The sequence below is a fragment of the Atractosteus spatula genome, chromosome 27 (genome assembly GCF_055471065.1).
Source record: "Atractosteus spatula isolate fAtrSpa1 chromosome 27, fAtrSpa1.hap1, whole genome shotgun sequence".
Classification (NCBI taxonomy): domain Eukaryota; kingdom Metazoa; phylum Chordata; class Actinopteri; order Semionotiformes; family Lepisosteidae; genus Atractosteus; species Atractosteus spatula.
This window is the reverse complement of record NC_142732.1, coordinates 9178142-9205068: the sequence shown is the minus strand read 5'-3', so window position 1 is coordinate 9205068 and position 26927 is coordinate 9178142. Positions and strand designations below refer to the sequence as shown.

Here is a 26927-nt window from a genome sequence, read left to right as displayed (position 1 = left end):
AGTTCACTTTGTCGGGAGAAACAAAGTGAGGCAGGAACCCCCCTCCCTCCCTGCCAAAAAAACACACACAGAAACAGAATGAGGAACTAAGTGCTGCAAGAGCACAGAATACTGTTTGCACTTCCACTAGACAACTAGAGCTTCCGAGCAGTGTGCTTTGCAGAAACAGGACACAGGCCAGGCATCTGGTGGGGGTGTTGGTAATACACTGACATGACTGCAGAGAACAGCCCCTGACAGTGATTTGGGGTCATAAAGAAAGATTCAACAGCCATTTGTGTGCACACATACTGTGGACACCTGGGGGAGGAATGAATCCAATTACTCTTTTGGGTTTTAAGCTGTTCTATTACAAAACATTCATAACAGGGCTCATAGTCTGCAACTGCGCTGTCACTTGTCTGGAGTTTTCAAAAAGCATTTAACAAACCACCCCCCAGTCGCACACACCCCAGTGTCAAGGGGCCAGTCTTCCAATGAAGCAGGTTCGAGTCTAGTCAGCAGGTGGACTGGGTGCTGTGAAGGCAAACCAAGCCCAGGTTCCAAAGAGACAACCTGCACCTGATCTGAAATGAGCCAGCTGTTACATGGCTGCCGTGCAGCAAGGAACCGGACAGCTTAATATGCACAGAAACTTGGGCTGCAACAATACGTCTCCCCATCTGCTGGTTTCGGCTGTGAAAATGTAAAAGGAGCACTGGTGCGTTGGTTCTATCGGAAGATAGAAAGATGTCTAACCTGCGTAACGTCTATCACAATCCAAAGTCCCCCCCCCATCAGGTGTCATGGGCTCTTATTTAGCCAAACCAAAGCAGACAAAGGAGGAAGGGAGATTTCTGTGAAATTCCAGACAGCAGATCAAAATTCCTAAGGAATGTTGGTTACCTGAGCCGGTTAGCAGAATTGACCAAGCAGGGTGTAAACAACAACAACAACAACAACAACAACAACAACAACAACAAAAAGTATGCTACTCCAGTTTCAATCTCGAGCCCGTATTTCAAGAGAGTGGAGTCCAGCATCAAGCTAAACCCTCATGACTGAAAGGCTCTCACTCACCGGATCAAAGACCAGCATCCTGCACAGGAGGTGAACGGCTTCATGCGTGGCCTGGCTTGACAGAGTGTACAGGACAGGAAGAGATGGCTGCAAAGACAGAACACAGTGCATCAGCCACCCAGGAACACCACCATTACCTGAACCCCTAACAACCGAGCTGAATTTAAAAACCTTTTAAATCTTTTAAAAAACACCCAAGTCATAAGCACATCGGTGTGTGTGTGGTGGAGAACACTTTTTAGATGGAAAGGTGTCGGAGGATGATAACTGACCCCACTCCCTTCTCTCCTTTCAGTGCACAAACTAATTTCAAAATCACCAGTTCCCCATCATAAAGATCACAAGAACACATAACAGCCCTGTATGGGGATCCATGGTCGTCAGAAGCACCCTAAACAGAATATCTGTAACTGACAGGGCACGTGGGTCCCACCCACAAAACGGCATTTTGCTGAGGCCTTTCTCTTTTGCTTTCAGACTGCAAAGAGGAAGCATCTCTCAGCCAGTGCAACACCACTGCACCGCACGTGCAGGAGCACTAATGCACGTTAACCCTGCATTAGCAGGCGGCCTTCTCTCCAGACAGATGAAGGAGAGGAAGAGCCACCCGCCCTGATGGAGCAGATAAGAATTATACTCGTGATGACTCAGGAAGGAGGGACTGGCTTGTAGAGAGACCGTATCTGGCACGCAGAGCCTGTTTATTCCAAAACAGGACACAGAATTGTGTTCGGAAACCACAAGCGGCACTGGAAGCAACTTCGTCTAGTGCACAAGCTTTTGAGGAAGAGAGCAGCACTCTCAGATCACCCACAGGAAGCCCACGTGTATGGTATTTAGGAGTGAGCCTGCTTTGAAATCCGTGCGCACAGATCGAGGAACAGGCTCCCCGCGCCAAGCGGCGTGGATGTGGTTGCATCAAAGGAAACAAAATACGTCTCTTGAAAACCAGAAAGGCCAAGAGCTGAATCACATTGACACTGGAGCCCATCATTACCGCTCTCTGTGCTGCAGCTTTCCCTCATTACTGCTCACTCCTGCCGTAAGCGCTTTTCCAGGCAGCATGTGCCACCTCATTCACAACCTTTACATGCCCGCAGTGTGGCTCCAGCACAACAAAGGCACTGTTTCCACTTCCTGTAAGAGCCACCAGGGAATAGCAGGGACAGCCTGTTGCCAATATGCCCTGCACCAGTGTTGCATCATGCTTGGAATACAGGGGGAAGTGGACAGGTGGGTGAGGATTCATAGAAGATCAGTATCAAGTCTTCATTTATGGGAACCGACAGACACTGCATTGATGGAAAAATGTGGGAAGAGCCGCCGTGTTAAAGCAAGGATTAAGAATTGCACAGGTCAAAAGCGGATGATCCTTCAGGGTAGTTTACTGTGTCTAGCAAGTACAATAAACCTCCAGTGCCTGCCGCTGACCATGTACATGGTTTTGAACAAGTAAATTACGAGGTGGAAATGACCAAACCTCACAGATGAACATCTGGTCATTAGACCTCAGCATGGATGTGTCCAGACAAGCAGCAGAAAATGCTGTTGGTTACTCATACATCTGTACTGAGCTTTTAGTGCTAGAAATGGATTGTTCAAGCCATTTCTTTAAAACTTGCCAGAAAAGTCACATTTAATGCTATTAGAAGGAAAGAGCATATTTCCACAAGGAAGTCAACAGTCTGCTGCCCATTAATGTCAAGATCACTTCATTTCTCATTTTTTTTCCTGAGTGCTCATTTCTCAGAGCTTATGGATTGAGCTATTGTGTTGCTCAAACCACTTATTAAATTCTGAATGTTATTTTAAAATAGCCATTGGCACTCTGAGACACCCCTTCTATGGAGATCAATTCAAGCGTACCCCAGGATGAGCACGTAAACCTGGTCCAGATCAGTCACTTACGGGAGGTCATACAGAGTAATTCTGCACGTCTGGAGGAACAGGCTGATCTATATCACGTAACCGGACGATACGCCTGTTACGGTAACTACACATCTGAAAGAAAAATTTTAAAATTGTGGATCACTTGTAACACAGCCTTTTAATGCCTTGTATTGACATATATGTGGAAGAGGAAACATGAAACCTCAACTGGATATTGATTCATCCAGCATTCCATAATGCAGAAATGACAGTTCTCCATTCTTTCCTTTCTAGAAACACTCCAAAGAAAACGCAGATTAATTTTCTTTTCTTTCGGTCAAGCAGTGCAGCTACAGCTCCTGACCTGAGCACCTTGAGTAAGTGAGTGACGCTGCTGTGCTGTGCAGGTCTATCTCGCTTGACAGCCAGGCTCAGTTTCCTGTGCGGTGTTCTAGGTCTGACCTAGATACAGCAGGGGAGAAGGCTTCGGCCCTCGCACACTGCCTTGATGACGCAAGCAGCCAGCTCTCGTTGCTCAGCAAAAAAAAACTGGAACGAGCAGTTTTCAAAACGAACGAGACCTAACGAAGGAAGGATGCCAGGCAGGACTGAGCGCCTTCTAATCCTTCATTGGGTGTCGATTTTTTTTTACCAGCTAGTCCTGCTGAGGAAACCTCAGTGTAATGATTACTTAACCACAGAGCACATTTCTGCCAAACCTGTCACCATGTGCTTGCACGCTCCTTCTGAAGCGCAATGAGTCACACGTGCAATCTTCAGCTCCAGGAAGATGAGAGCCGCAGGGGAGGACTCCACACCTCCAGCCCAGATCTTTTTCACGACTGAATTCCTCACATGGACCAGTGTGACTGAAACCAAGGCAGACTGGGGGGGGGGGGGGGGGGGGCAATAGGAACATCGGTGTGCTTTTACAAACCAGCTTACTCCCTGGTGGCAGCTATCACTTTCCTGGTGGAACTCAGCAGCCATGCAAACCCCACAGCTAGCCAATTCATTTCAAAACCAAGTCAAGAGCATCGCAAGTAAATATGACGCATAAGAAGAGTCAGGTCAAACCTCCGAGCAGCGCGAGACAGATCAGCAGATCTCTTGCGCAATGTGAAGCAGAACCTGGTCGGCCACTCTGTACACCTCCGTCAGCACAGAAAACTCAGAAAGCCAAAACCAAGAAGCAGTTGGCATTTATTTCTTGGCAAGGCAGCTTAAGTGCATATACAGCAAATCTACACAAGAGCATCCTGTTTAGCCAGAAACTAATGACAGCCTATAGTGATCCTCGCACAGACAGCACCCTTGATCCCACCCTCACAATCTACAGTTCCCACTGTTCTTCTGAGCTGCACAGCATGGCTGGGGCACAGTTCAACACAGTCACTAGCAAGTGTAATTAAATAGCTTTCTGTAAACATGTTAAGCAAAAACACAAATAGAAAAGACATCCTTTAAAAGCACTGATGGGCAATATCATCCAATGCAGACTAGATAAGAGTAAACTACATACGAATGAACAAATCAACTTGCACTCCCAAGGCATTTTAATTATACTGCCTCCCCTGAACCAATGCTGACGATTAGTGGTCACTGCCAAGGTTGAGACACTGCAGTAATTCTGCACCAGCACATCACATAACACCAACTGCACTAATGCCCTGCAGAACATCTCTAAATGACGTTTATGTGAAACCTTCATCTGACTCATAATAAGGACGATGAAATGCTGTAAAAGCCTCATGAGTGTTCTTTCATACAGTCAGTGCATGCCATGAGCACAGCGCACTTCACAGCAATGGGCAGAGTGGAGGAAGCTACCCGAGAGCAAAAGTATTCAAAATCAACACAACCAGACAGACAAGACAGCAGTACTACACTTCCTGCACGTGTCTCACATGGCCTTTCCACATAAATAAGCCCAGAGAGCTGTGAGTTCTGGCGATATTTTACAGTTTTTAAACTCCTACTCTGATTGGCACCGGGTTTACAAACTTTACAGCATTTTTTTTACGCCGCAGTTTATTTAGCAGGAGTCTGCCAACAAAAAGGTTTTACTGAATTTACTAAAGACCATGTTCTGGCAAACCTAAGTTCACAGACCTAATTCTATTTTTTCCATTTCGGCCAACCTGGTCAATGAAGGTTTATATTCTGCATCAAGAAGCTGAAGGCTCTCTCTAATTTTGACCAAAATTATCATCACCGCGAAACAGCCAACAGCTGGTCTTTCTATTAGACTGAGGATGCCGTGTTGTCGAGACCTGATACAGTGTAAACAAGCAAGTACTTTTACGAAGGAGTTAATGAAGTGATGATTACCGAGTGATACTCTAGCCTCACACTCCTCCCCATGAACACCATCACATCCACACGTTTATGTACAACTATCTCTGCCCCACGCACCGTTACTCCAAGAGAGAGAGAAACAATCGGGGACGCTCGCTCACAGAGTTCTTATTTCAGCTGCTAGCTGGGAGCAGCCATCTGTCCTGTGCTTAGCTCCGATGCAAGACTTTGCTCGCCAGCCTGAAGAGCAGGAGAGGAGGCAAGCGCAGCCCCGCGGGGCCCGACTCAAACCAGAAGCTGCGCCACGCTAACGAGGATGAAGGTGGGGAATAAATCAGCAGCAGCGATAGCATCCAGGGAATCTTTCCAGGAGCTTTTACTCCACCGAGCGCAACACAACTGCTACTACCTCTTCAAACACAGATCATGTCCCACCAGCTGGAACGGATGAAGCTCACTTTCGCTCTACAAAAAGGCGCACAAGGAGTCTGCAGAAGATCTGGGTTTTAATTAACAGAGGGGACTCTGCAAAGCAAGTCAGTAAATCTCTTCACATGCAGACGAAGGAAGAAAGTATTTCATAGCAGCACAGACACACTATACACAAGGAACAGTAACTGTAACTCATTAGCTAATGAGCTTCATAAAATAAAGCTAAAATCTTTAGTATCTTACCCCATTTATGGTGTTTACAAGTATAGGCACCTCTGCTCAACACTTTTATCTCACCCTAAATATTTGCTACTTCTGTGTTCAATAACCTTCAAAATAACAGTGATAAAAGATAAGGCTTTAATCAGTATACACAATACTAAATGAATGAATGCATAAAGTCTAAAAATGACACTAACCTATTTACCTGTGACTACATTACATCAAGACAGTGCGACTGTAACAGTAACAAGAAGCTTTTGCAGCAAAAAAACAGCAGTACACAGGGAGCACCAGTAAGAGCACTTAACCCTGCACACAGCATTTATCAGCACAGATACCTGTACTGATGGATGGAAACTTGTTCGGAAAAAGCTGACAGCTGTGATTCAAATAGCAGCTGACAGAGAGAAAGACGGAAAAGGCAGTGAGTGACAAATCACCTCCATGTGCTGCGTGATTCAAAATAAAAAACCCAGATGCCAATCTTGGAATTCAGAAATCTGTGCAGAACTGAAAATACAGAAATATCTACAGTGATGCATGTAGACAAAAGTGCCTTTAACCAAATAAAACCAACTAATTTATTATGTTTACCTGCTGCTTTGCTGAACAGGATAAAAAAAAGAGAACCCCACACGCACGGTAAATAAAACAGCCCATCTACAGAGAACCTTGACTGTTTGGCTTTTCTGGGGGAAAAGCACATGAAGGCCACAAACCCAAGTCTCCTCTGACAATCTGGAGACCCAAGGCCCCCAAATCATGCCATTCAATGACAGGGGGTTTAAACACAAATGCTTCTATAAAGGCTCAGTGCATTAGTGCTGAGCCACTTGTGCCACTGCATAAATTGGGAAATAATCAAATAGGTCCGGGCTCAGGGGCAATTAGTGGAGCCCATTTTCACAGCTCGGCACAAATGTATCCTTACACTGCTGTTTAAAACAGGAGACAAAAGGGTCATGAGGAGGCTTGAAAAAAAACTACAGTGGGATCTTGGGAGTGTCAGGCCCAAGCATCCATTGGCAGTAGGAGCATGAAGGAGAGAGAGCAATAACAGAGCTAAGAACAAAAAGCCAGACCACTTCTCACACTACGTTTAATAGAGTATTCGCCATTGTAAAGTTCGAGTTTCAGCACATTTAATATTAATTTATATAAAAAGGAAAAAAGAAATCCAGAGCTGGCAAATTTGATTTTGGAATTTTCCGTTTGACTTGCACCAGCCATGTTGTGCCTGATTAAGCCTCCCTGCACCCCTCCGGGCAGGACAGTGTGCGTTAACTGAGCCCACCCGTCCGTTCTGCTTCAGAACAGCGCAACCTTCACGTCCAGACCTCAATCTGCACCAGAGCCCTGCTCTCCGATCAGAGGGAAGGAACGAGCTATTCCGGGGATTCAGACAAGCTCAGAATATGAGAGACAAAAAGGTCCCTCTCTGAGACTTATGTTTAAATGCATTTCAAAATTAAAAAGGTAATGAGGTCCCCAGCGGGAGACAGAAATCAGTATCTTTAAAGTCCAGAACTGGGCTGCTCTCATCTTTTTTTTATTCCTCTTTTTCTTCATCTCGCAGACCCGTCTCATGAGGACGGAACTAGTGTTTAAGCCTTGAACTTTCCCTGGCTGTTCCTCTTGTTTACACGCACCTAACTCAATTCCTGAAATCCCAGGCACTGCTCCGAGCTCTCCTGTGTCCTACCTCTCTTTCTCATCCTGCTCTTCTCTTTACCTCAACAGGGGAGAAAAAAGAAGCTGATAAGCTGTGCCTAGGCAGCTGCAGACTCTGATTATTCCACTTTCTCTGCTTTCCCAGGAACATACTTTCATCTACAAGACTCCTTCCTTCCACACTGCACTCTGTTAACCCTTCAGTGCTCCTAGTGTTTGACACAACTGTACATTAGTCCCTGGGCATACGACCCAGCCACAGGACATTGGGAATATACACAGTGGTCTTTCGTTAATGTTGATCTACATGTCAGTGTCAAAGGTAACCCTTGGAAAAAGACGCAATAAATATAACCTATCTGTAACTGAATAAGAAAATGCCAACCCGTTTCTTTCTCTCCTGAACTTTTAGTTTGATGCCATGTGATCAGATCTAATGTCTGTGTTGTTTTTGCCAGCAGTCAAAAAAAGATTTTCCATTTCCAGAAATCACATTTTAGATCACCACATGCAATATATCAAGTTGTGACAATTCCAAACTGTACTCCCTCATTTGTAGAAGCCCTTTAACACTTAGTACTAGTAACACAAACTCCCTGCTTCTCCCCTAACCCTACACCCCTGCAGTCAGTGTATCCTGTCCTCACCAGTCTCACGTCTACACGCCTGTCAATAAGATACGATTAAAATATCCTGCTTCCAAATGGCTTCATGGGGAAGGAACTGCAAGGTCGGCCAAAAGTCACTAGCAGGAAGGGAGACCCATTTCAAGGGGCCGGGGGCGAGATATGAACGGGCAGAATTAATTTGCAGAGCAGCCATGGGGCCCGCAGAGGAAGACTGCCACTCCGACCCGACTGACGCAGAGACTCTTTCAGTATGGGAAGAGGAACAGCTTTAGCACAAATCAATGAGCGTCAGGAGCTCTAACCACAGTGCTTACGAAGCGTTTACATACAGCTCACCAGACAAGCTTGACCTTTGAGGTCGGGTGTCCGGCCCTGCAGAGCACCCTGACAATGCGATCAGCTGACGCACTCCGCTGTTTATAAACAGGAAGAAAGAAAACCAAGACCATCACAAGAGCCAAGCCCAACGTAACGAGCAGCCTCCACAGCACCTCGCACTAGCAATGTGAATACAGCACCTTATCTTTAGAAATGCATCTATTCACTGGAAACCCAAATGCCACCAAATTAAGTATCCCAGATATAACAATTAGGGTGATTTTTGTTTTGACATAAGTGGGAAAACATGTCGTATCTCGGACATATATAATTTAGGGATTTCAAATGCGTAATAAGTGAAACAAAAAATGTGGAACCATTCCTCTACTTCATTAAGGTGGAATCCACGTAGACAAATCAATTAGGGTTTTAATTAAGACATCACACCGGCAGTGTCTTGCATTGCGGTGCAAAAGCTTCACTCCGAGTGTGATGAAACCCCGGATACCGGGTAGACCACTGACGCTCATTAAGACGACGAAGGACAGCAGACTCCGTCCAAAGCACCATTTGGACAGGAATCAAGCTGCTGCTTGCTCACTGTGCTCTTTGTGCTGCTTTTTAAACACTATTTATTATTTTCTCCAATGGGGAACAAATAGACAGTTCGTAACGGTCACGACTAGTCACGCAATGTGTTGCATTTAGATTTAGCTGTATTTCTAGTTTACACCAGAAATCCCCGGCCGAGGAGAAGAAAAGCAAATACAAAACAAATACAGATAAGCTGAAAAACAACCTAACTAGCTGGCCTTTCCACAGCTGAGTTGCACCAAGCCAGACAAGTTCCTTCTTTTTAGAAAGCCTCCCCTGCGTTGGAGAGGAATCTAAGGCAGGCACAGCTGCTGACCATGTGCTGCAATTTGCTGCTGACAGTATTTACCTGTTTATGGGGTCCCCTGAGGATGTGAGCCTTGGCCCCTTCACACGCAGTTCTCATGGCTTCCAGAGATGGCGTTCCAAGCAGGTCTGTGATCAGATCCAACTGGAAAGCAAAGACATAGGATCAGGAAGGCCCCACTGCCATGCGCTCACTCACCCTCACTCCTGATAGGGAATTTGGTTCTGGATTTTATTATTTCAAAAGACATTTAAAAGCCAAATCACTACAGAACATCTACAGACCAAACATTTAACCACATACCCATGTAGCCTCACATATAATGTACTCGGGTCCCCGTTGCGCATTGGTGACATATAAACAATTAGTAAATGCTTTCAAAAATCAACATTGCTGGAAAATAGACATAATAAATGTCTCATCCCACCCACATGAAATCTGCCTGTGACAAACTAAAGAAAATAACACATCACGCAGAGCAAAATATGCTGCTACAAAGATCTTGGGTCTTGCTCTTGCTACACTACAGATGTACTGCTGAAGACATGCTGCCGTGAAGAATGGGCCCGTTGCAAAATTAATACAGTCAATCTCCGAGTAAAAATACAGTATAATTTCAAGGCTTTGGCTGGAAAATTTGCGTGACAAATCTCGTTAATTCTCATTTTTGGCTGGACAAAAAAATGAGCCACGGCACATTTGTTTCACAATATGCTGAGTGAGTCTCTGAAAAGCGTGTCCAACACTTCCCCGGCTGAGCCTCTGCGATATAAATAGAAGAGAGGGCTTCCTTCCCTGAAAATCCCCCCCGCATCAAAGATGAGGCTGGGAGGAGAGGAGGAGGAGAACGAGACGTCACACCTATCAAGGGCACATAAGCGCTGGATGCATGGTTTAATAGTTTAAAAAAAACGGTTTTATCAACCGGCAGAACAAATGAGAGACATTAGCAGGGATGGGAGAGGGGGCTGTTCGGAAGCAAGGGGGAAGCTTCAAGATCAAAGCAGGCTCCAAGCAGCCCTGCAAGCATCATGGCCTCCACTCTGGGCGGAGCGGTGGCTCTGTGGCTCAGGATCTGTGCCTGTGGCTGGGAGGTTGCCGGTTCAAATCCCGCAGCCGGCAGAGGAATCCTACTCCGTTGGGCCCCTGAGCAAGGCCCTTAACCCCAGCTGCTCCAGGGGCGCCGTACAATGGGCTCTTACCCCCAGCTTCTCTCCCTGTCTGTGTGTCTCATGGAGAGCAAGCTGGGGTCTGCGAAAAGACGAATTCCTAATGCAAAAAATTGTATAGGGCTAATAAAGCAACATTACATTACATTACTCTGGCCCCCCGATGTCACCCAGGGGGGCACAGCCTCACCTGCTGAATGGGGCTCTGCGCCTGGAACAGGATCCGGCGCCCCAGCAGCTCGGCGAAGATGCAGCCCACAGACCAGATGTCGATGGCGTTGGAGTAGTGCCGGCTGCCCATGAGGATCTCTGGCGCGCGGTAATACTGAGTTACCACTTCTTGCGTCATGTGCCGAGATTCGTCGGGCTCCTCCACTCTCGCCAGGCCAAAGTCGCAGATCTACGCAGGCAAACCCAGAGACAGCGTTAAAAAAAACCTGGGATCCAGAGCAACACAATTTCAGGAATGTTGCCGTCCATATCCTTCTCACCCAAACACACATTTGAAAATGCAGCTTTTACAGTGCCATTCTTTTTTACTCCATGCTTAGTTAAGCAGTAAAATATACAATATTTTATAGAAGTCAATCTGGATTATAAATTGAGATTGACACAAATAATCACATCTTTCTATTGAAAAGCTATTACAAAAACCGTTCGTTTCACTGTGGTTTCAATAAAGCATATTAAAAATGTGTCAAGAGGTACAATGCAGTCATTTTATAATTCAGATCAAAAGGGCAACCAACAATAAGAGAGATGCACTGCAGCAGAAGTAGCACACTCCGAGGGTATAAACTATAATACATTTACATTTTTCATGTCAAAGCTTTCATTTGGCTTGATTAGTTATGGATATGATATATGGAAGCATTGTACAAAATAATTTTGTTCTACAACAAAATCATGAAGGGTAATGCGAGCCCCAGTCAAAAACCATACAAATTTAAAGTGTGGAATCAAGCGTTAAAAATCACAAGATCACAAATGTGAAGATGAGTCGACCATGGTGATGATGCATCTTCAAGACTCTTCCAGGGTGCTTGATCTCTCTTACAGGAGAGCAGGGACACCCACAGACAGGCCTCCCAAAGAAGGGAGATGAGTAGGCTAAAAACTGAGAAGGTGCATGACCACAAGATTTATCATCCTACTACTTTTATGCCCGCTATATCATACATCAGAAAAAAAAGGCTTGCCAAAAGATGACAAGACACGCTTTCTTTGTATTGGCTCAAGAAGCTGCATAAAAAAAAGCTTTGTTGATTCCTGTCCTTTCTTGTTCAACATCTCAGAAGATCAGCTCTGTCCTGATTTGAGGCAGAAGCTTTTAAGAAAAGTTTAATCCAAATCTCAGGGTGCTATTTAATTCCTTCTAGTTTCACAAGCGAGACATTAGAGGGATAGATGGCGCATAACTAATGATGCTCGATGCTGAAAGCAAAGTCTGAAATAGTCAAGCTACGGCCAGTCACGGCAAAATTATTCTGCAGGTTTTTAAAGTACTTTACGTCATCTGAATGTGCATGTACTTTTAAATTCCATTTGATTGTGTACACAATTAAGTGAAACCATAGTGACTTTATGTACTGGCTGTCTAGTCTGATGATTGCACTGCAAGTGATGTAATGCCTAAATGATCTTCTGAGCTTAGAACTCTCAGAAAAAAAATAATTTTTGAGTTAACTTTTACCCAAGTGTCTTATTTCTTACGATTTGACACTGACAAAAAAAAAAGATTTGTGATGAGTTCAGATTTGAATAGTGACCCCAGGAAATTGAAACCAAAACATGAATTCTAAAAGCCCTGTGATTTAACCATGGAAGTGAATCTCGGATTGGGACTACAATTAAGCACCTTATGGTGCTGTTATGTTAAAGAAACAGATTGTACTTGTCACTGATTAACGCTTCGTTGCCAGGTGTTCAAATTAAGAAAAAAAATAAATGAATAAACACATGCAGACGATTTCAGTCCAGCTGACACCCAGAGTGCTATACAGAAAGTCTAATAGAGGTCAAGAGGCCAGCTGGACTGCTCCACTAATTCCTCAAAAGCTGACATGTTTTTGCAACAACTGATTCCTTGTTGCTGATATTTTAAACACCCTTCTTTTGAGGCTAATATGTACTATATTCAACCAAGGAAAAACAAAATGATTGTTTAATCTACTAGAAAAATCAAATCTGGCTGTATGCAGGGAACAAATGTTCCAGTAAGGTAACAACATGAAATAGTGTGGTAACAATAAAACCACTGTTCTTGAACCTATGATGAGCAAAACAAAAGAGAGAAACAAGAGTGGACTCATGCTTTAGATGACCATATTTTTAAAGTAGCATTTGGAAAGCTTAAATCATTTCTAGATTCTCGAGGGCACAAATAGAATACACACTTATGATCTGTTCAGACTCAGAACAGCACTTGCATTGAGTGAACAAGAAAAGGCAGAAGAACCAACCTTGAGGACACAGTTGCTGTTTACAAGTAGGTTTCCCGGTTTTATGTCTCTATGCAAAATGCCGGCTGAGTGAAGATACTTCAGGCCTACAAGATAAAATTCAAAACATCCCAGATCACACTGGCTCCTTTAAAGACTACAGGCACAAGTTAAGTACGTTAGGAAAAGCAGCACATTTTGAGATATCCTACATGAAACTGTAAAAAAAAAGGGTGACCAAGTGCACTTTAATGATAAACCCCCCCCCCCCTCCGCAGCCTGTCGTAACCAGCTGGCTACATGTGCTCCCCTCGCTGAAGTCTGGTTAATACAGGCCTCTGTCAGAATAAAGGAAATCTGGTTAAAAGCAGGAGCTTACTGGGTAGATAAATAAGGGCTGCTGAGTATGACAAAAATAAAAGTCACCTGAGTATCAGAAGAGAGCCTTCAACAAAGGTTTAAGGGGCACACATATGGTTTTTGCCATGATGGCGAGTAGTTTTAAAAATAAAATCTGTAATAAATTTGAATATTATCCATTTCAATTTCAGTATAATATCAGATCCGGTGGTTTTGTTACTCAAAAAATGTACAAAAATGTAAGTCCATGCTAAAGTAAAAAATTATATATATACACTAGTTAAAATTGAAGATAACTGACACTGTAGAGCAACAAAAATGCTACAATCATGTCAAAGACTCGTGGGGACATTTGTTTTGGTATGAAGAAACGTAATGTTCTAGAAAGTAACAATCTTGCACTTCTACCTGCATTCAGGAGATTCAAGTTACCCCAGAAAAATCCTCATATTTCAAGTCTGGCTGATTGAATGAATTAAACATCTGATCCAGTTCCAGCAGGTGGGCTTGTGAATGCTCTTACCTCTCAGTATCTGATACAGAAAGACCTTCACGTGGTCAGAGCTGAGCGGCTGGGGGGACACGATGATCTTGTGGAGGTCACTCTGCATCAGCTCTGTTACCACGTAGCTGGGCAGGGCGCAGAGTCAAGGAAGAAAATTAAAAGAAAAACAAGGGAGAGGGGGAAAAATAGCCTACATGCAAATCACAAAGAACTGTTTTAGAGAACCAATAAAGCAGGAAAAAAAAAAGGCAGAGCTCTGAGCAGAAACCATGGCTGGGAGCCCAGGAAGAGCAGGAACAGCGCTCTGCTCCTCTCACTAAAGCTGGCAGCTTGACGGAATATATATTACACTGATCGGGATGCAGGTGTAGAATAATGGAGGGAGCAATTAATCGCCATCATATGCTCTGATAATTAGGGCCCTGCCTCTTTCTTTCAATCACATCTATGTGCCCACAAGGAGCCCAGAACTGCCCTTCAAGCAGTCCCAGGGGGGATGGAGAGCAGGAAAAGGTCAGTTAACGTTGGTACTTTGCATTTATATAGCGCTCTTCCTTCCTGGAGGATCTCCAGGCACTGAAGTGCTGCACACTTAACCTTCTACACAGCAGACGAGAGGCGAGCAGTTATTTCACCAGTGATGCTACAACGAGGAGACGGTCACTCTCTTAGTAAAGAGAAGGCGAGTCAGATGCCACAATAAGGCCAGGTCTAAGACTCCTGTTGGTGTGAATAGTTCAGCAACATCACCTGATTTCGTTAGCTGGTGAAAAGATCTGGTGAGGTTCCCCGAGTGCTGTGTGTACGAACATAGGTGGGGTGAGGAAGAAAAGGAAATCTAAAAAATATATATACTTCTTAGCAATATTACAGGATCTGAAATGAAATTAAGACCACTGTAAAAATACTCACAGTTGATCACTGCTAAACACATGTATGATTAAGCACGCTGAATATCAATTTTTTTATTTTTTAAAATCACAGCAGCAAATGTTTTTTTTTTCCCTGGGTTAACAGGTTGCAACAGAATACAGTACCTGGGCAAGACATCACAGATAAAAACACTCATCAACTCCAGCAATTAGAAAGTCAATCTGCTCCATTTTTCACACCCTTTTCCTTTTAGTTACATTTATGCCAGAGGACAAAGGAACCACCCATTACAGAACCCGCCCAGCTGGCGTCATGCCGATAGGTCATTTGTTTGGGAAGCTATTTCCCGATCTAGTCTTTGCCACGCTCGGAATACGATAACACCTTCAATGACAACCTGTGGCACAGCTAGAGTACGTCGGCTGTTCTCCAGTCGCAATGTCTTTATCCACCCAGCCATCTTGCACTGTCGGCAAATGATAACATTTCCTTGGCTACAGGCTCACACAGCCGCTGAGAGCAAGACTGAACTGTAAACGCATTTTGGCAGCAAGACCGATTGGTGCCGATCTCTCACCATTGCATAATCTGCCTATCAGTCCCACTGGTGCTTCCAATTAGAACTTATGTCGTGAAGGTGTTAAGAAAAAAAAAAATTAAAAAGTGGCCAGGAAAACCACAAACTAGTGAAGAAAAAATGATCCTTCAGGGGTAGATTTGGACACACATCGGAACATGTCAGTGACACTGGGAACAGACTCATCTTGAGCAATCACCCTTACATTTTAACATCTCTTCAGGTTACACTGGATATCCATTCACTACCTTGCCATGCTATAGTGAGCGAGATCTTTTTTTTTTTCCCATACCACATCAGCGTCAGGGCTTTGACTTGCAGAAAGCCAAACAGCCTGGTACCACATTATACAGAAACACGATGAGCAGCTGAAACCGGCCTCTTCAGGAGTGGAGTGGAAGCACAGCTCTATCCCAGCCTGCCAGCTCCCCCCCCCCCCTTGCAGGTTCACCTCCCCTATCAGCAGCAGTGAGCAGAACAAAAATGCCATTTCCCCTATGGATACAGCCTGCACTCACCTTTCCTGCTAAGTGCAGCAAAAAAAGAAAAGAAACGTGCAACACAAACACTTCAGTTAACTGCGCTTGCGATTCCTCTCCCTTTCAGCCGAGCACTTGCCACAAAGCGGAATCGCAGCTCAAGGTCCAGCTCCAGGTGTTTCACTGCAAGCAATAATGAAATGCCAAGGCATGATGACAAATATTTCAACAGAAATACTCCGCTTTGCCTTGAATTGCTCACTCCTTTTGTGCCTTGTAAGGCACATCAGAACGTCTTGTCATCTGCCTTTTAAATGAAAATAAACAGCCTGTGTTTCGATAAACATAACACATAGGGGTTAACAAGCCTGGTAGTTGAGAAGCAGCACAATATTCTACTTAGGCTATTTGCTTACATATTCAAATTCGTCAGGAAAGAACTAGGTTAGGGGGAAGTCTGTACCAAAATTTCAGCCCCTTCCATTTACTTATTCCACACCAATTTACATACTCAAAAACAGTTTAGGAATTGAAAACTGGCAAACCACTAACAAATAGTTTGCATTTGATACGACTTTGATGCATAGCCTTAGGAATGAACAATTAACAAAGCAGCCTGTAATAAGGCTCTGGAAAGCTGCTCCCCTAGAACTAGCACTGCATACAATAAAAACTGCCCGACTGCCCTGAAAAGCCACCATGCAGTTTTAAAATAAATGGACACAAAGCATCGCGCTCGTGTGGGCAGACACTTTGACCCGACAAGCTCTCTTCTTATTAAGGTTTTAAATCCTCCTAAATTTGAATCCCTGGCATAACGTATCCCAGATGTCTCAACCTGTCGTTGCCATGCCAACGAAAGCCGCTTACAGGGAACGAGAGGCGGAGAGGCACCTGTGCCGCGAGGTCAGGCTCCACACCAACCGGAGCGGCTAGGAGGCGTGGCCAGCACGCGCCCAGCTCTGCAATTTCACAAGGGCCTGCAGAGCCCACCGCTGAGGCCATGCTACCCCTCCACTGGACAGTTACACAATGAGAAAACCAAAACCAAACAGGCACGCGCACACGCGCGCACAGGCATGCACACACAGGCACGCACACACAGGCACCGAGAAAGGGGGCAAACAACCTTGTACGATAACCTCGCAAACAGATGGCAACCCCTAAGTAGGTCATTCTCTGCTCTCAGGCCCACTGATCCACAGTTTGGAGAAGCACTAACCCAGGTTTAGTCATCAGCCCGGGATTGATTATCTTACCACTGCATCCAGCACTGAGGGTGAATCCCCAGTTGTGCTCATCATATTATTTCCCCAAATTGGGCAAAATAAAATCCGACCCTACTGGCCTTCATCCAGTTTTTCCCATCCACAATCCTACTTTCCCTATTTCAATGCCCTACCGTAAACTTCAAAACCCTGCTGTTTTAATATCTGAAAAAAATTCTGGGCTGCATAAAAGCATACGTTCAATAAAAACCATATCACCAGCCACCTACCCAGCCTGCCTTCCAAATTTGGATTTTAACACATTGGAATAAACTCCCATGGCAGTTAGCTCCTTGGCAGTGTGGTGCAACACATGCTACACGCTTCAACACCCGATCAAACACTTGCACAAAAACAACAAACAAAAAAACGAAAGTGGCCTTTTACAAATAAATATTCAACTACAAGACTCCGACATTCCTGCTGGTACTGACACGAGGCCATGTTCCTTTAACCTTTGACAAAACGCTAAGGCCATGAAAAGTTCATTTAAAACTTACCAACCCACTTACCAGTTGCAAATTACAAGCCCCCTGGGTGCAAGTAAGAAGCCTCTGTCAAACAAACCGTTCTCACGGACTGGGGTGGTAATTTGCAATTGGCAAGAGTTAAAGCTTTGATTTAACATGAGGCCAAGACTGTACGTTAATTTGTTTTTCCTTCTCTACTAAGACAAAGCTATGTGATGCAACAAAATAATTCAAATATTCCAACGTGTTTCTTTATGGTTTTGCACATATTCCCTTCTCCAGGAAAGTGCTGCAAACTGGGAGCGGTAAGCACTGTGTTAAGTATACATCTCTAAGAGACCTGGAGGCAGTTACTTTACAATAGAATTCCTCCTCTTTCTTCTCAGGCTGGAAAATGTACTTATACACCCCGTTTTATGGTAGCAACCCTGCTTGTCAGACTCTGTTTACAAGACGCTAAGTCTTGCCACAAGGAATTTCACTGGACTCTGCTGCAAGAGCTCCACTTTTTATTATCACTGCAGAAAATGTTCAGGAATCAGCAGTATAAACAGGCGTACTCAGGACTAGATCAAACACAAAGATCTCATGTTGTATTCCATACAAATGTTCTCCTACATATGCTTGAGTTTCTAAATGTTTTTGTATTCTTTAAGGCAATTGTGAAATCTTTTCATAGCATTATAAATTATCGCAAAATCTGCTTGTGCCAAAAGAGCTCTACAGTAAAAACTCTGGCAACCTGAGAAACTGACGTGCATGGATAGCTTTTCTTCCTTGTTTTATCCCCTTTCTCTGTATTTCACGTCTCCTCTGTCAAACTCAACTGATCTGTGCTATTTTACAAAACACCCCCGTGGAAATATTTAATCAAAACACTCAGAGGATTCATTTGCAAGCTTGTGCGACTGAAAGTGGAAGACAAAACAATCTCAAATAATGATAACGCAATATGAAAACCATAAAACAAAGACAAAAAACTGTATAATGCCTTCACTATACCAGTGGTGCACCAAATGGGATAAGAACCAAAAGCACTTGGTCTCTGACCCTTGAACAACACTGTGATGTTTTGCTAGGAGGTGAAAAGGCCAGCAGATTAGTCTCTAAGGCAGAATCACAGGGCTGGCATGCAGAAACAACCTCCTCCTGTTGCTCAGACACTTGAGCTTAGTTCAGCTAGACTCAGACCAACTAGATAAACATAAGAGATTCTTGTATGTCCCACTGATGACAAACATACTCACTGCTGCTGAAATTTCTTATAAGTAAAGCAATAGCTTGTAACTAAACAAAACGCAGGGAAGCAATTTCCCGTTCCCCCTTTTTTCTACCCTTGTCAGCTCACTGTATAAGAAAGGACCTAATTCACTGTAGCTGTTGTATGAATGCAATGGACAAAAGGAGGAAAAAAAAGCATTAACACTTCCATATTAGTCTCTAATTTACCACAAAGCGTGCACAAGAAAGAGGGGTGTTCTACAGACAAAACTGACGGTTCAAGCAAAGGATCTCCACTTTAGTGTAAATTAAAGTGAAACAAGTACTTCAGCCTCAAACTGCAAGCATTAGATCTGTCACCATTCGAAACGAGACTAAATTTCCTGAGCTGCCCGCCATCCGACCCCAAGAAATCGAGCCCCACGCAGAAGATCAGGGGTCAGAAAAGAGAAGAGGATCTGTGCTAACACTGTGGGCCTGGCGGCACGCCAGCACTGCAGGAAGAGCCGTGAAGGCAGCGCTCGTGCCAGCATGCTGATGGCATTCTGCAACGCGCATGCACTTCCCTAATTACAGCACGGCTGCCGAAATGCAAATTTCAGACCTTTCCTTGTCCCTCTACCCAACAAACTAATCTGCTGCATTTGCTCAATTAATGTCTAGACAAGGCTTCCATTCACTGAGAATGGAAGAGCTCTAGCCTCGGTTTGGCTTCCATATGGCTACAGAAACACAAAGACGGAATCAGTGCAGATGTTTGCCTATACAAGGACAGAAATTAATGCACATACTTTTTAATACGGTGTTTTGTGTGTAAGAGAATAAAACAAATCTGCTGTCAATATTCTAAGGAGATGCATTAAATGTGTCCTTTTGTGTAATAACATTTGATCATAATTCTGGGTAAAAGGGTTGTTTCAGTTTTTGTAAAAAAAAACTAAAGTCCGGCATAAAGCTATGTTTACCATTTTGAACCGAAAGATTTTGTACATCTTTTTTAGAAACAGTTTTCTGAACCATAAAGGTAGAAAATACTATTTTCATACATCAGAAGGGTCTAAACCTAAAGAGCGATTGACAACTAGGAGAATTTCACAAAGCCACAAGAGTATGTCACCACAATTCAGCTGTCGGGTTTGCTTAAGAGGAAAATAGCAGGAAAGTCACTTTGCAGAATCTCCATATAAATCTGAGGCACAAAGTAAAAAAAAAACAACAAAAAACACAATGGATATCTGAGTTCTATAAAAACTCACACAGAAGAGGGGGAACAGTAAACAATGATAAAAAGCCGAGGATATAAATCTTTAATTCCAGCACCCCCTCCTCTGCCATGAAGAAGTATGTGCAGACCCCCCCGGGGAGGCACAGAGCCCGCAATCGTTATGAAAGTGGTGTCCGACAGCGATATCCTGAAAGAGGTCAGTGTGCTGAAAGCGCAGCTCTCTGTATACGTTACACCACATCCCCCCCCCCCCCAAGCCCGTCTTCTGGAACGCTAAGCATGGCTTGCTCAAGCCGAAGAGCTACAAAAGAAGAAAAAAGAAAGAGGGGGGTGGCGGATCATGTCCAGAGATAATGCATCAGAAGCCCTGCCGAGATCGGATCTGAAAAACGGAGCAACTAATGCATGAAGCCGCTAAACGCACGCCTCTGCAATTCAACTCAGGAAGAAGATCGCGTTAACTTGTAATACAATGGGGGGTGGGGGGGGGGGGTGGAAAAATAACAGCTTTATACGATTAAAAAAAAAAAGGAGATAAAAATCATTCCTAGAAAAGAAACGAACAGATCGATTTGGCGGATTTACAGTTCAGTGTGCCGGGTAGTACAGCTCCGCCTGTGAGCATAGGATAGCAGGCGCTGTAACAGGGTAACATGGCTCTCGACTATAACAACCATGTGTGGAATGTAATGCTGCAGCTAAATGGCATAATCAGGCCAGCAGGGCCCAAAAGGGCAAGGCAGAAAGAGAATGGGGTTCACATGCAATCAGGTTACATCTGATCAAAACAGGCACGTGTGGATCCCACAGGTCCTGCGACGTGGAGCACTAAAACACCACCGAGCCCTTTATTGCTTGGCTTCTCTCTGGGGGGGGTGAGGGCAATTTTCTTCCAAACGTTTAAAAAAAAAACCAAACAAAATAGTGCTTAAAAAGAAATCACAATGCAACACAATAGACTAATACTGAATTGCAGACACAGACTGTGCAAACTCCACCCAAGAGCCCAGCTCTTAGAAATTAAATGAGCACAAGCCCTACAAGACCCAAAGCAACATTTTTCCAGAACAAAACTCAAGTGCGAGAAGTGACAGGGAACTCGTCGTCACAGAACATAAACAAATTCTCCCACCACAACGAATTAAGCGCCATCACAAAAAGCTGGCGAGCCCTCCTTACATGAGATCACAGGAAGCAGAGTTCAACGTTCAGCTTCTAAAACCAACTCCCTCTTGAATTTTAAAATCAATGCAAAATCAAGTTACGTCAAAATAATCCAGATCCCACTTCTTCCTGAAATCGAGAGTCCAGTCACAAAAGTCCAAGGTTAAAATTCTGCAAACGCTGTCAAATCTGTTTTACTGGAACAAAGCCCTGCCAGGTTTTGGAACAGGTTTTATTTTCGTTTTGGATAAAACCACACGACCCCCGGCGGTTCAGCCTCCTCATTGTTGCCTTCTGCACTCGCCCTGACACCCTGCTCTGGAGACCACACAGCTGACAGAGCCCTTGTGCCCGGGGAGAGATTCACGGATTGAAATTTCAACAGAGCTGCACTTTCTGCCCTTATCAAAACTGACGTGACAGTTGTAATTCCATCTTGCTCCACACATCCTTACTCCCTGGTTCACTAAAGTGTAAGATATCTACTTCCTAGCAGTCCGATACACACACCCTTCTCAAGAGATCCTGTCAAGTATACTGTATTTATAGAAATATCCAAAGATTTTGATCACTTACTATTTTTGGAATTTGTTGCTTAAACGATGAAGGACAGCTTACATAAACCTGGAGACATGACAAAAGCTGTTGGTAAAATTAAGCAAAGCTGAGAAAAATGTCATAACGAAAGCTTAAAGAACTCCCTAATAAAGGAACCAGAAAGAAGTGCTCATTTTATGATGAACACAACTTCATAACATAAAAAATCCTAAATATCTGCAAAAGCAAATGGTAATACATTATACTCTAAAAAGTTTATTAACTAAGTGATTTGTTAGCTGGTCGTCAAATGTGCATGAAGCAATTTTTTAAATATCTAATATTAGAAAAATGTTCTAATAAGGAGCAAAATACAGCACGCCTACTATATCATAAATTAGATTGTATTGCTTTTCCAAAAGTTATATTTCTAGGTATTAACATGTCACCTTAGAGACATTAAATTGTTTTTTATAAATCAAATTTTATAATCATACTGTACTTCACCATAAAATGCATTTCCATGGTGTGATCTACGAAAGGAGAATAACCACGTCTCCCACAAAAAGAGCAAGCTGCCTGAACACCCTGAGAGACGCCAACAGGGACCGGGAGAGACAAACTCGTTTTTTTAGTGTTTCAGCACAGGTCCCCCCCATCACTTCTACAAACAGACACCAGCACGAGATGAATCTTTAACCAGACCTACCAGCACTCACTCACACTCCGTCTGTCTCTCTGCGATACAAAACAAGGGAAGATAATGTATCTGCAACATCCTGTGCACCCACAGATCCCAGCTGCCCCTGGCTCTCTCTGACAGAATCTGCAATTACAGCACTTTTTCCCCTGGCTTTGGGGGAAGAAAAAGAGCAGGCGATCCTGGCCAAGCAGAAATTCGTGCAGTCTCAACCCTGTCCAGGTGGACTTCAGCAGGTGGGGCGGAGCAGCCAGGTGGCCCTGACAGACACCAAGCTTTATTCCAGAGATTTGTTATTTGTTACAGAACTTCGCATACATGAGCGCTGTGAAATTAAACGGCTTTCTGCTTCACAACATAAAAATAACAGAAACATAACCCAACGACAGATTACCAATGTACTCTGATGTACTGAACTGAAGATAAAGAAACTGGGAAATATGACCAAATATTCTGGGAAACTGGGTCATATGACCCCATACATATTGAATAAGTACTACACACACCCCTGGGCCCCAGACCTATACCTTATTCACATGAAGTGCAATTGCAAAGTGATGTTTCTGCTTTTTTACTAAATCAGAATGAGGATACATTTCTTCAAAGTAGTCAATGTGTGGAGGCTGCAGAATGTCAAGCGCAGAGAGGACCTGGGGAAATAAGACAGTGTTCAGTTCAGCGCAGGCAGAATGGTAACACACAGACAACGACGGCAATATCAACACCATCTATCAAGAGCAGAAAACAGTATAGAAATTAAGATATCATCCGAACTGAATGTCTTCTAGCAATCTAAAACGATAAGGCATTATATGCCAACCAGTTTTCATCTTCTGCCCCTTTTGGTGAATGAATGGCAGCAATTTCTTATCAGTTCTGTGTCTTGCATACAGTATGTCTCCACAAAGCACACACTGCCTCTGCAGGGCTGGTAACCCAGGCTGGCCAAAGCACGGACAGGCCCTAGCGCCACCCGTTTTGCACTGCTTTGGACCAACTGCAGCAGTACTGCAATCTTCTTCCATCCTGACCCTCTGCAAATCGGCTAACCTTTCTTGTAGCTCATTACTCACATCGAAACCTGAGAAATGCATGGCAAGCATTAAAAGCTCATCAGTATGTCTAAGATGTATGTTCTTTAGGAGCTGCACAGTTTAAAAAGGTTTTTCGGCTTTTCTTAAGTGAGCCTAGAACACAAGGCGATGGGAAGAGAGCGAGCGGTTCAGCAAGATAAGATTGATGACACGCTCCAATCCCGTTCGACAGTTTAAACCAGCAACAAGCAACCACTTAAACAGCACGCAGATAAATCTGCTGGTGCATTTCAGACGGTCAGACACGTATGGAAGGTCTGCAAGAGTTAGAACATAAATCTGATACGCAGTTACATAATTTTTTTTCACACATGCACCTCTAATTTGGAACCTTGCACAGTCTGCGGCTTCCACACAGGATGAGACTCCACATCGCAATGTTAAGCACACCTAGGTTAAATGGGCCAGAGGCCATCTCTGCAGCCCTATGGAACTGGTGGGCCTCACCGGGGGGGGCACTGCCTCCTTACAGGGGTGACTGGCTGCTGGGGGGATGTGGGCAATCAGTTCAGAACAGACGACCAATCACAAGCAAGGGCTTATACGCTTGTGAAGCGCATAAATGAACTCCCTGGCCACAGAACAGAGCGGGTAATTCTTTCTTCGGTCAAGCAAACCTATCGGTTGAAGAATCAACCTGTTAATAGGGGACTTCTGAGGCACAGCTCATGAGGAGCCCTCAGGCAGAAATCACCATGTCAGGAACAAGGTCTGGCGAAATGTTTAATCTCTGATACCACGCGGGAGTTTGACTACGGTTTAATAAAGTTCTTAACATTGCTGGGGTACCATATGGAGACATTTAGAAGCTATCAAAAGCTCTAAGCCAGGAGGAAGAAAAGAATAAAGCCAAGCTGAGTAAATGAGGCAAGAGAAAATGCTTCTAAGGTGAAAGGGCTGGCCGAGGCAATACTGCTGGAATTACTCTGGGGGGGAGAAAGGAACTCCCTTTACAAATAGGAGGGGCATTAGCAGACCTTCAAACTCCCCAAACCGAACAAGCGATTAAACAAGCAGTATTGGCATTTTTACTGAGACTCCATACAAGAGACTCATCCGCACGTTTTATATGGCGATCTCAACCAGCAGAAACTCGGCGCTGAATATCCGATTTCCGCCTCACTCGACCCCAGCGCTGCATTCGTCACTGGCAGGGCGTTAGCAGAGGCCGACCGGGTTCACTCACATTGTCGTGCTTGAAAAAACAAAGCATCTTCAGTTCACGGAAGACCCTCTTGCAGGAGACGAGGTTCTGGAAGACATTGGGCATCTTTTTAAGGGCAACCCGCTTTCCATCTCTGGGGTCTGTAACTGACCTGCAAGGGGGGGGGGGGCAAAAAAGAGCAGGGTTTAAAAGAGGATAAAGCAGATCGATACAAAAAAAAAATCTCCTTCTCAGCCCTCTCTGAAGAGATAAGATAAAGTAAGGGGCTAGAGGAGAAGACCCTGATGAGGAAAGTCCTAATTCTTTATTTTTCCACCTTGAGACAAGCTGGCTGGTAAGGACTTAATGAAATGTACTGTAAGCAGTGGGAGAAACCAATAGGCCCTTGAGAGAAGGAAACAAAGTGGAGAGTTTGGGTTTTTTATGGGGGTTGAGGGGTTACCGAAGACCCTATATTAAATTCAGGACCAAATTTCATTTTAAAAGGACCCCCAGGATCAGCAATGAACACTGAACTATAAAACATACTACGGCCACTCAGACACAGATAAAAAAGTAACGAGGGGGGGAGGAGTAAGCTGAAACACCATGTGTCCTAGTTTTGTGCCGGTCAATGTACTGTAGATTACCAGAAACTACAGGGTCAGAGTCATCAGTAAGATACAAGCATAAAAGCCTCCTGTGTCTGCCTACCATACCAAACAGTCAAAAGCGATCAAGAGGGTCAGCACAGGGCAGTCCAGGAAACCATTAAGCCCTGGTGCTGGAAAGAGGAAACACGGGTAACAGATTTGTTGAATAGATAAGGCTGCCATTGATTTTTACCTTCAGCATTAATACAGACACTGTTTACGAGCTTTAACCTCTTTCCTGCTTGTGCCAGCACCTCAAACAGATCTGCAGAGGAAAGGGCCCAGACTGTCTATCACAATAGCAGCATTTGATTCACAAGGCGGATTAAAACACAAACGCACACTGGCAAACCACAAGCATGGATCCACATAGAATAAGCACTTGCTTAGAGGCCTCTGAAGGGGAACTGGTATCCTCCACCCACTCCAGAGCTCTCTCTCTCTCTCCACCTGAAGCAGCAGAGGCACCAGTACATCTATCTTCTGAACACCTTTTAAAAGCAGTGGCAGCATCCGCTAGAATGTAAACCCTGTCTAATGCTGCGATCTGTCAGATGGAGAAATGACAGGCAACACCTCTACGACACAAGCAACAGCAGCAGGTAACCAGGGAACTCCTGAGTCAGGCCTTGCTCTGAAGCCTTACAGTCTGGGCTGCCTGCATTCACACATAGGCGCTAACTGTCCAGAACATAGTTGAGTGCCATACAAACTTTTCACAGCGCTAATCTCAAAGTCCCTGGAGGAGAGAGGCTCCGAAGATCCCGCCTGTAACGATTACCTAGAGGAAACCCTGCAGGCGTGACGGAGATAAGGACGAGCAGAGAACCGTGGCCATCCCGGTCTCCAAATGAATGGACACTTCGGGCCGTGATGTCCCTTAATCATCAGCCATTTTTACAGATGTGAAACCAATTAAAATATGAATCTTATCTGACCGGCTGGGTTAAAAATAATAAAATAAATTAGCACCTTACTGCATCAGAAGAAAAAGCCTCAGAGCCTGTTTAGCCTCAGAGGAGGACGGCAGAAGGGCGGAAAGGAAAAAGAGTCAATTATCGCAGATTGGAGAACAAACCTATCAGTGCCCAGTGGATTTTTTTTTTAATTTCCTTTTTCCCCTTTAGTCTGTTAATAAGGTAACTTAAAGCATTTAATTAAGTGTTTGGTTCATAAGTCTGCTGATCATATAATCCAGAGCTTGGTATTGCAGGCACCAGCTGAGTGGGTGGGGGTCGCTACAGAAGTGCCACTGGAAGCAATGCGACAGCAGTGCTGCGATTTTCCGCTTCCTTGGACAGCATTAACTCGGATCAGGGTGCGAAGCAGCGTGCCAGCAGCTACACTCCTGCTGGGAAGCGGCTTGCCGTTAACACTGTGCCAAGTAGATGTCAGACCAGGGCATCGGTCGGCAGCACATCCCACAGCCCACGTGAAGTTCAGTGCAGTGAGCTGGCAGGCTAACTCACCTTCAGGACCTGGCTGTTCCCCTGCCTCCTATCTACACAGGCTTTTTAAAAAATGCTCATCACTCAGGATATCCGCTCAAGTGTACCAAAACGAGCATGCTAACACAATAAAACCACAGTAATAAAACACTGATGTATTAAGAGCTGGGCTATCCATTTATAAAGTGCAATTTTCCAAT

At 44.3% G+C, this 26927-nt stretch overlaps 1 protein-coding gene across 1 annotated transcript in view; it reads right to left on the bottom strand.

Annotated features, from left to right (window-relative positions):
• The window catches only part of nlk2 (nemo-like kinase, type 2), a 56010-nt gene that overhangs the window by 5998 nt on the left and 23085 nt on the right, over nt 1-26927 (bottom strand). Inside the window, exons 2-8 of the mRNA XM_088906792.1 lie at nt 24669-24798; nt 22983-23038; nt 13893-13999; nt 13031-13116; nt 10759-10968; nt 9442-9543; nt 1060-1146 (exon numbers count right to left, since the gene is read on the bottom strand). Of these exons, the coding sequence (XP_088762918.1) occupies nt 1060-1146; nt 9442-9543; nt 10759-10968; nt 13031-13116; nt 13893-13999; nt 22983-23038; nt 24669-24798 (778 nt within the window). The remainder of the gene's footprint in view (nt 1-1059; nt 1147-9441; nt 9544-10758; nt 10969-13030; nt 13117-13892; nt 14000-22982; nt 23039-24668; nt 24799-26927) is intronic.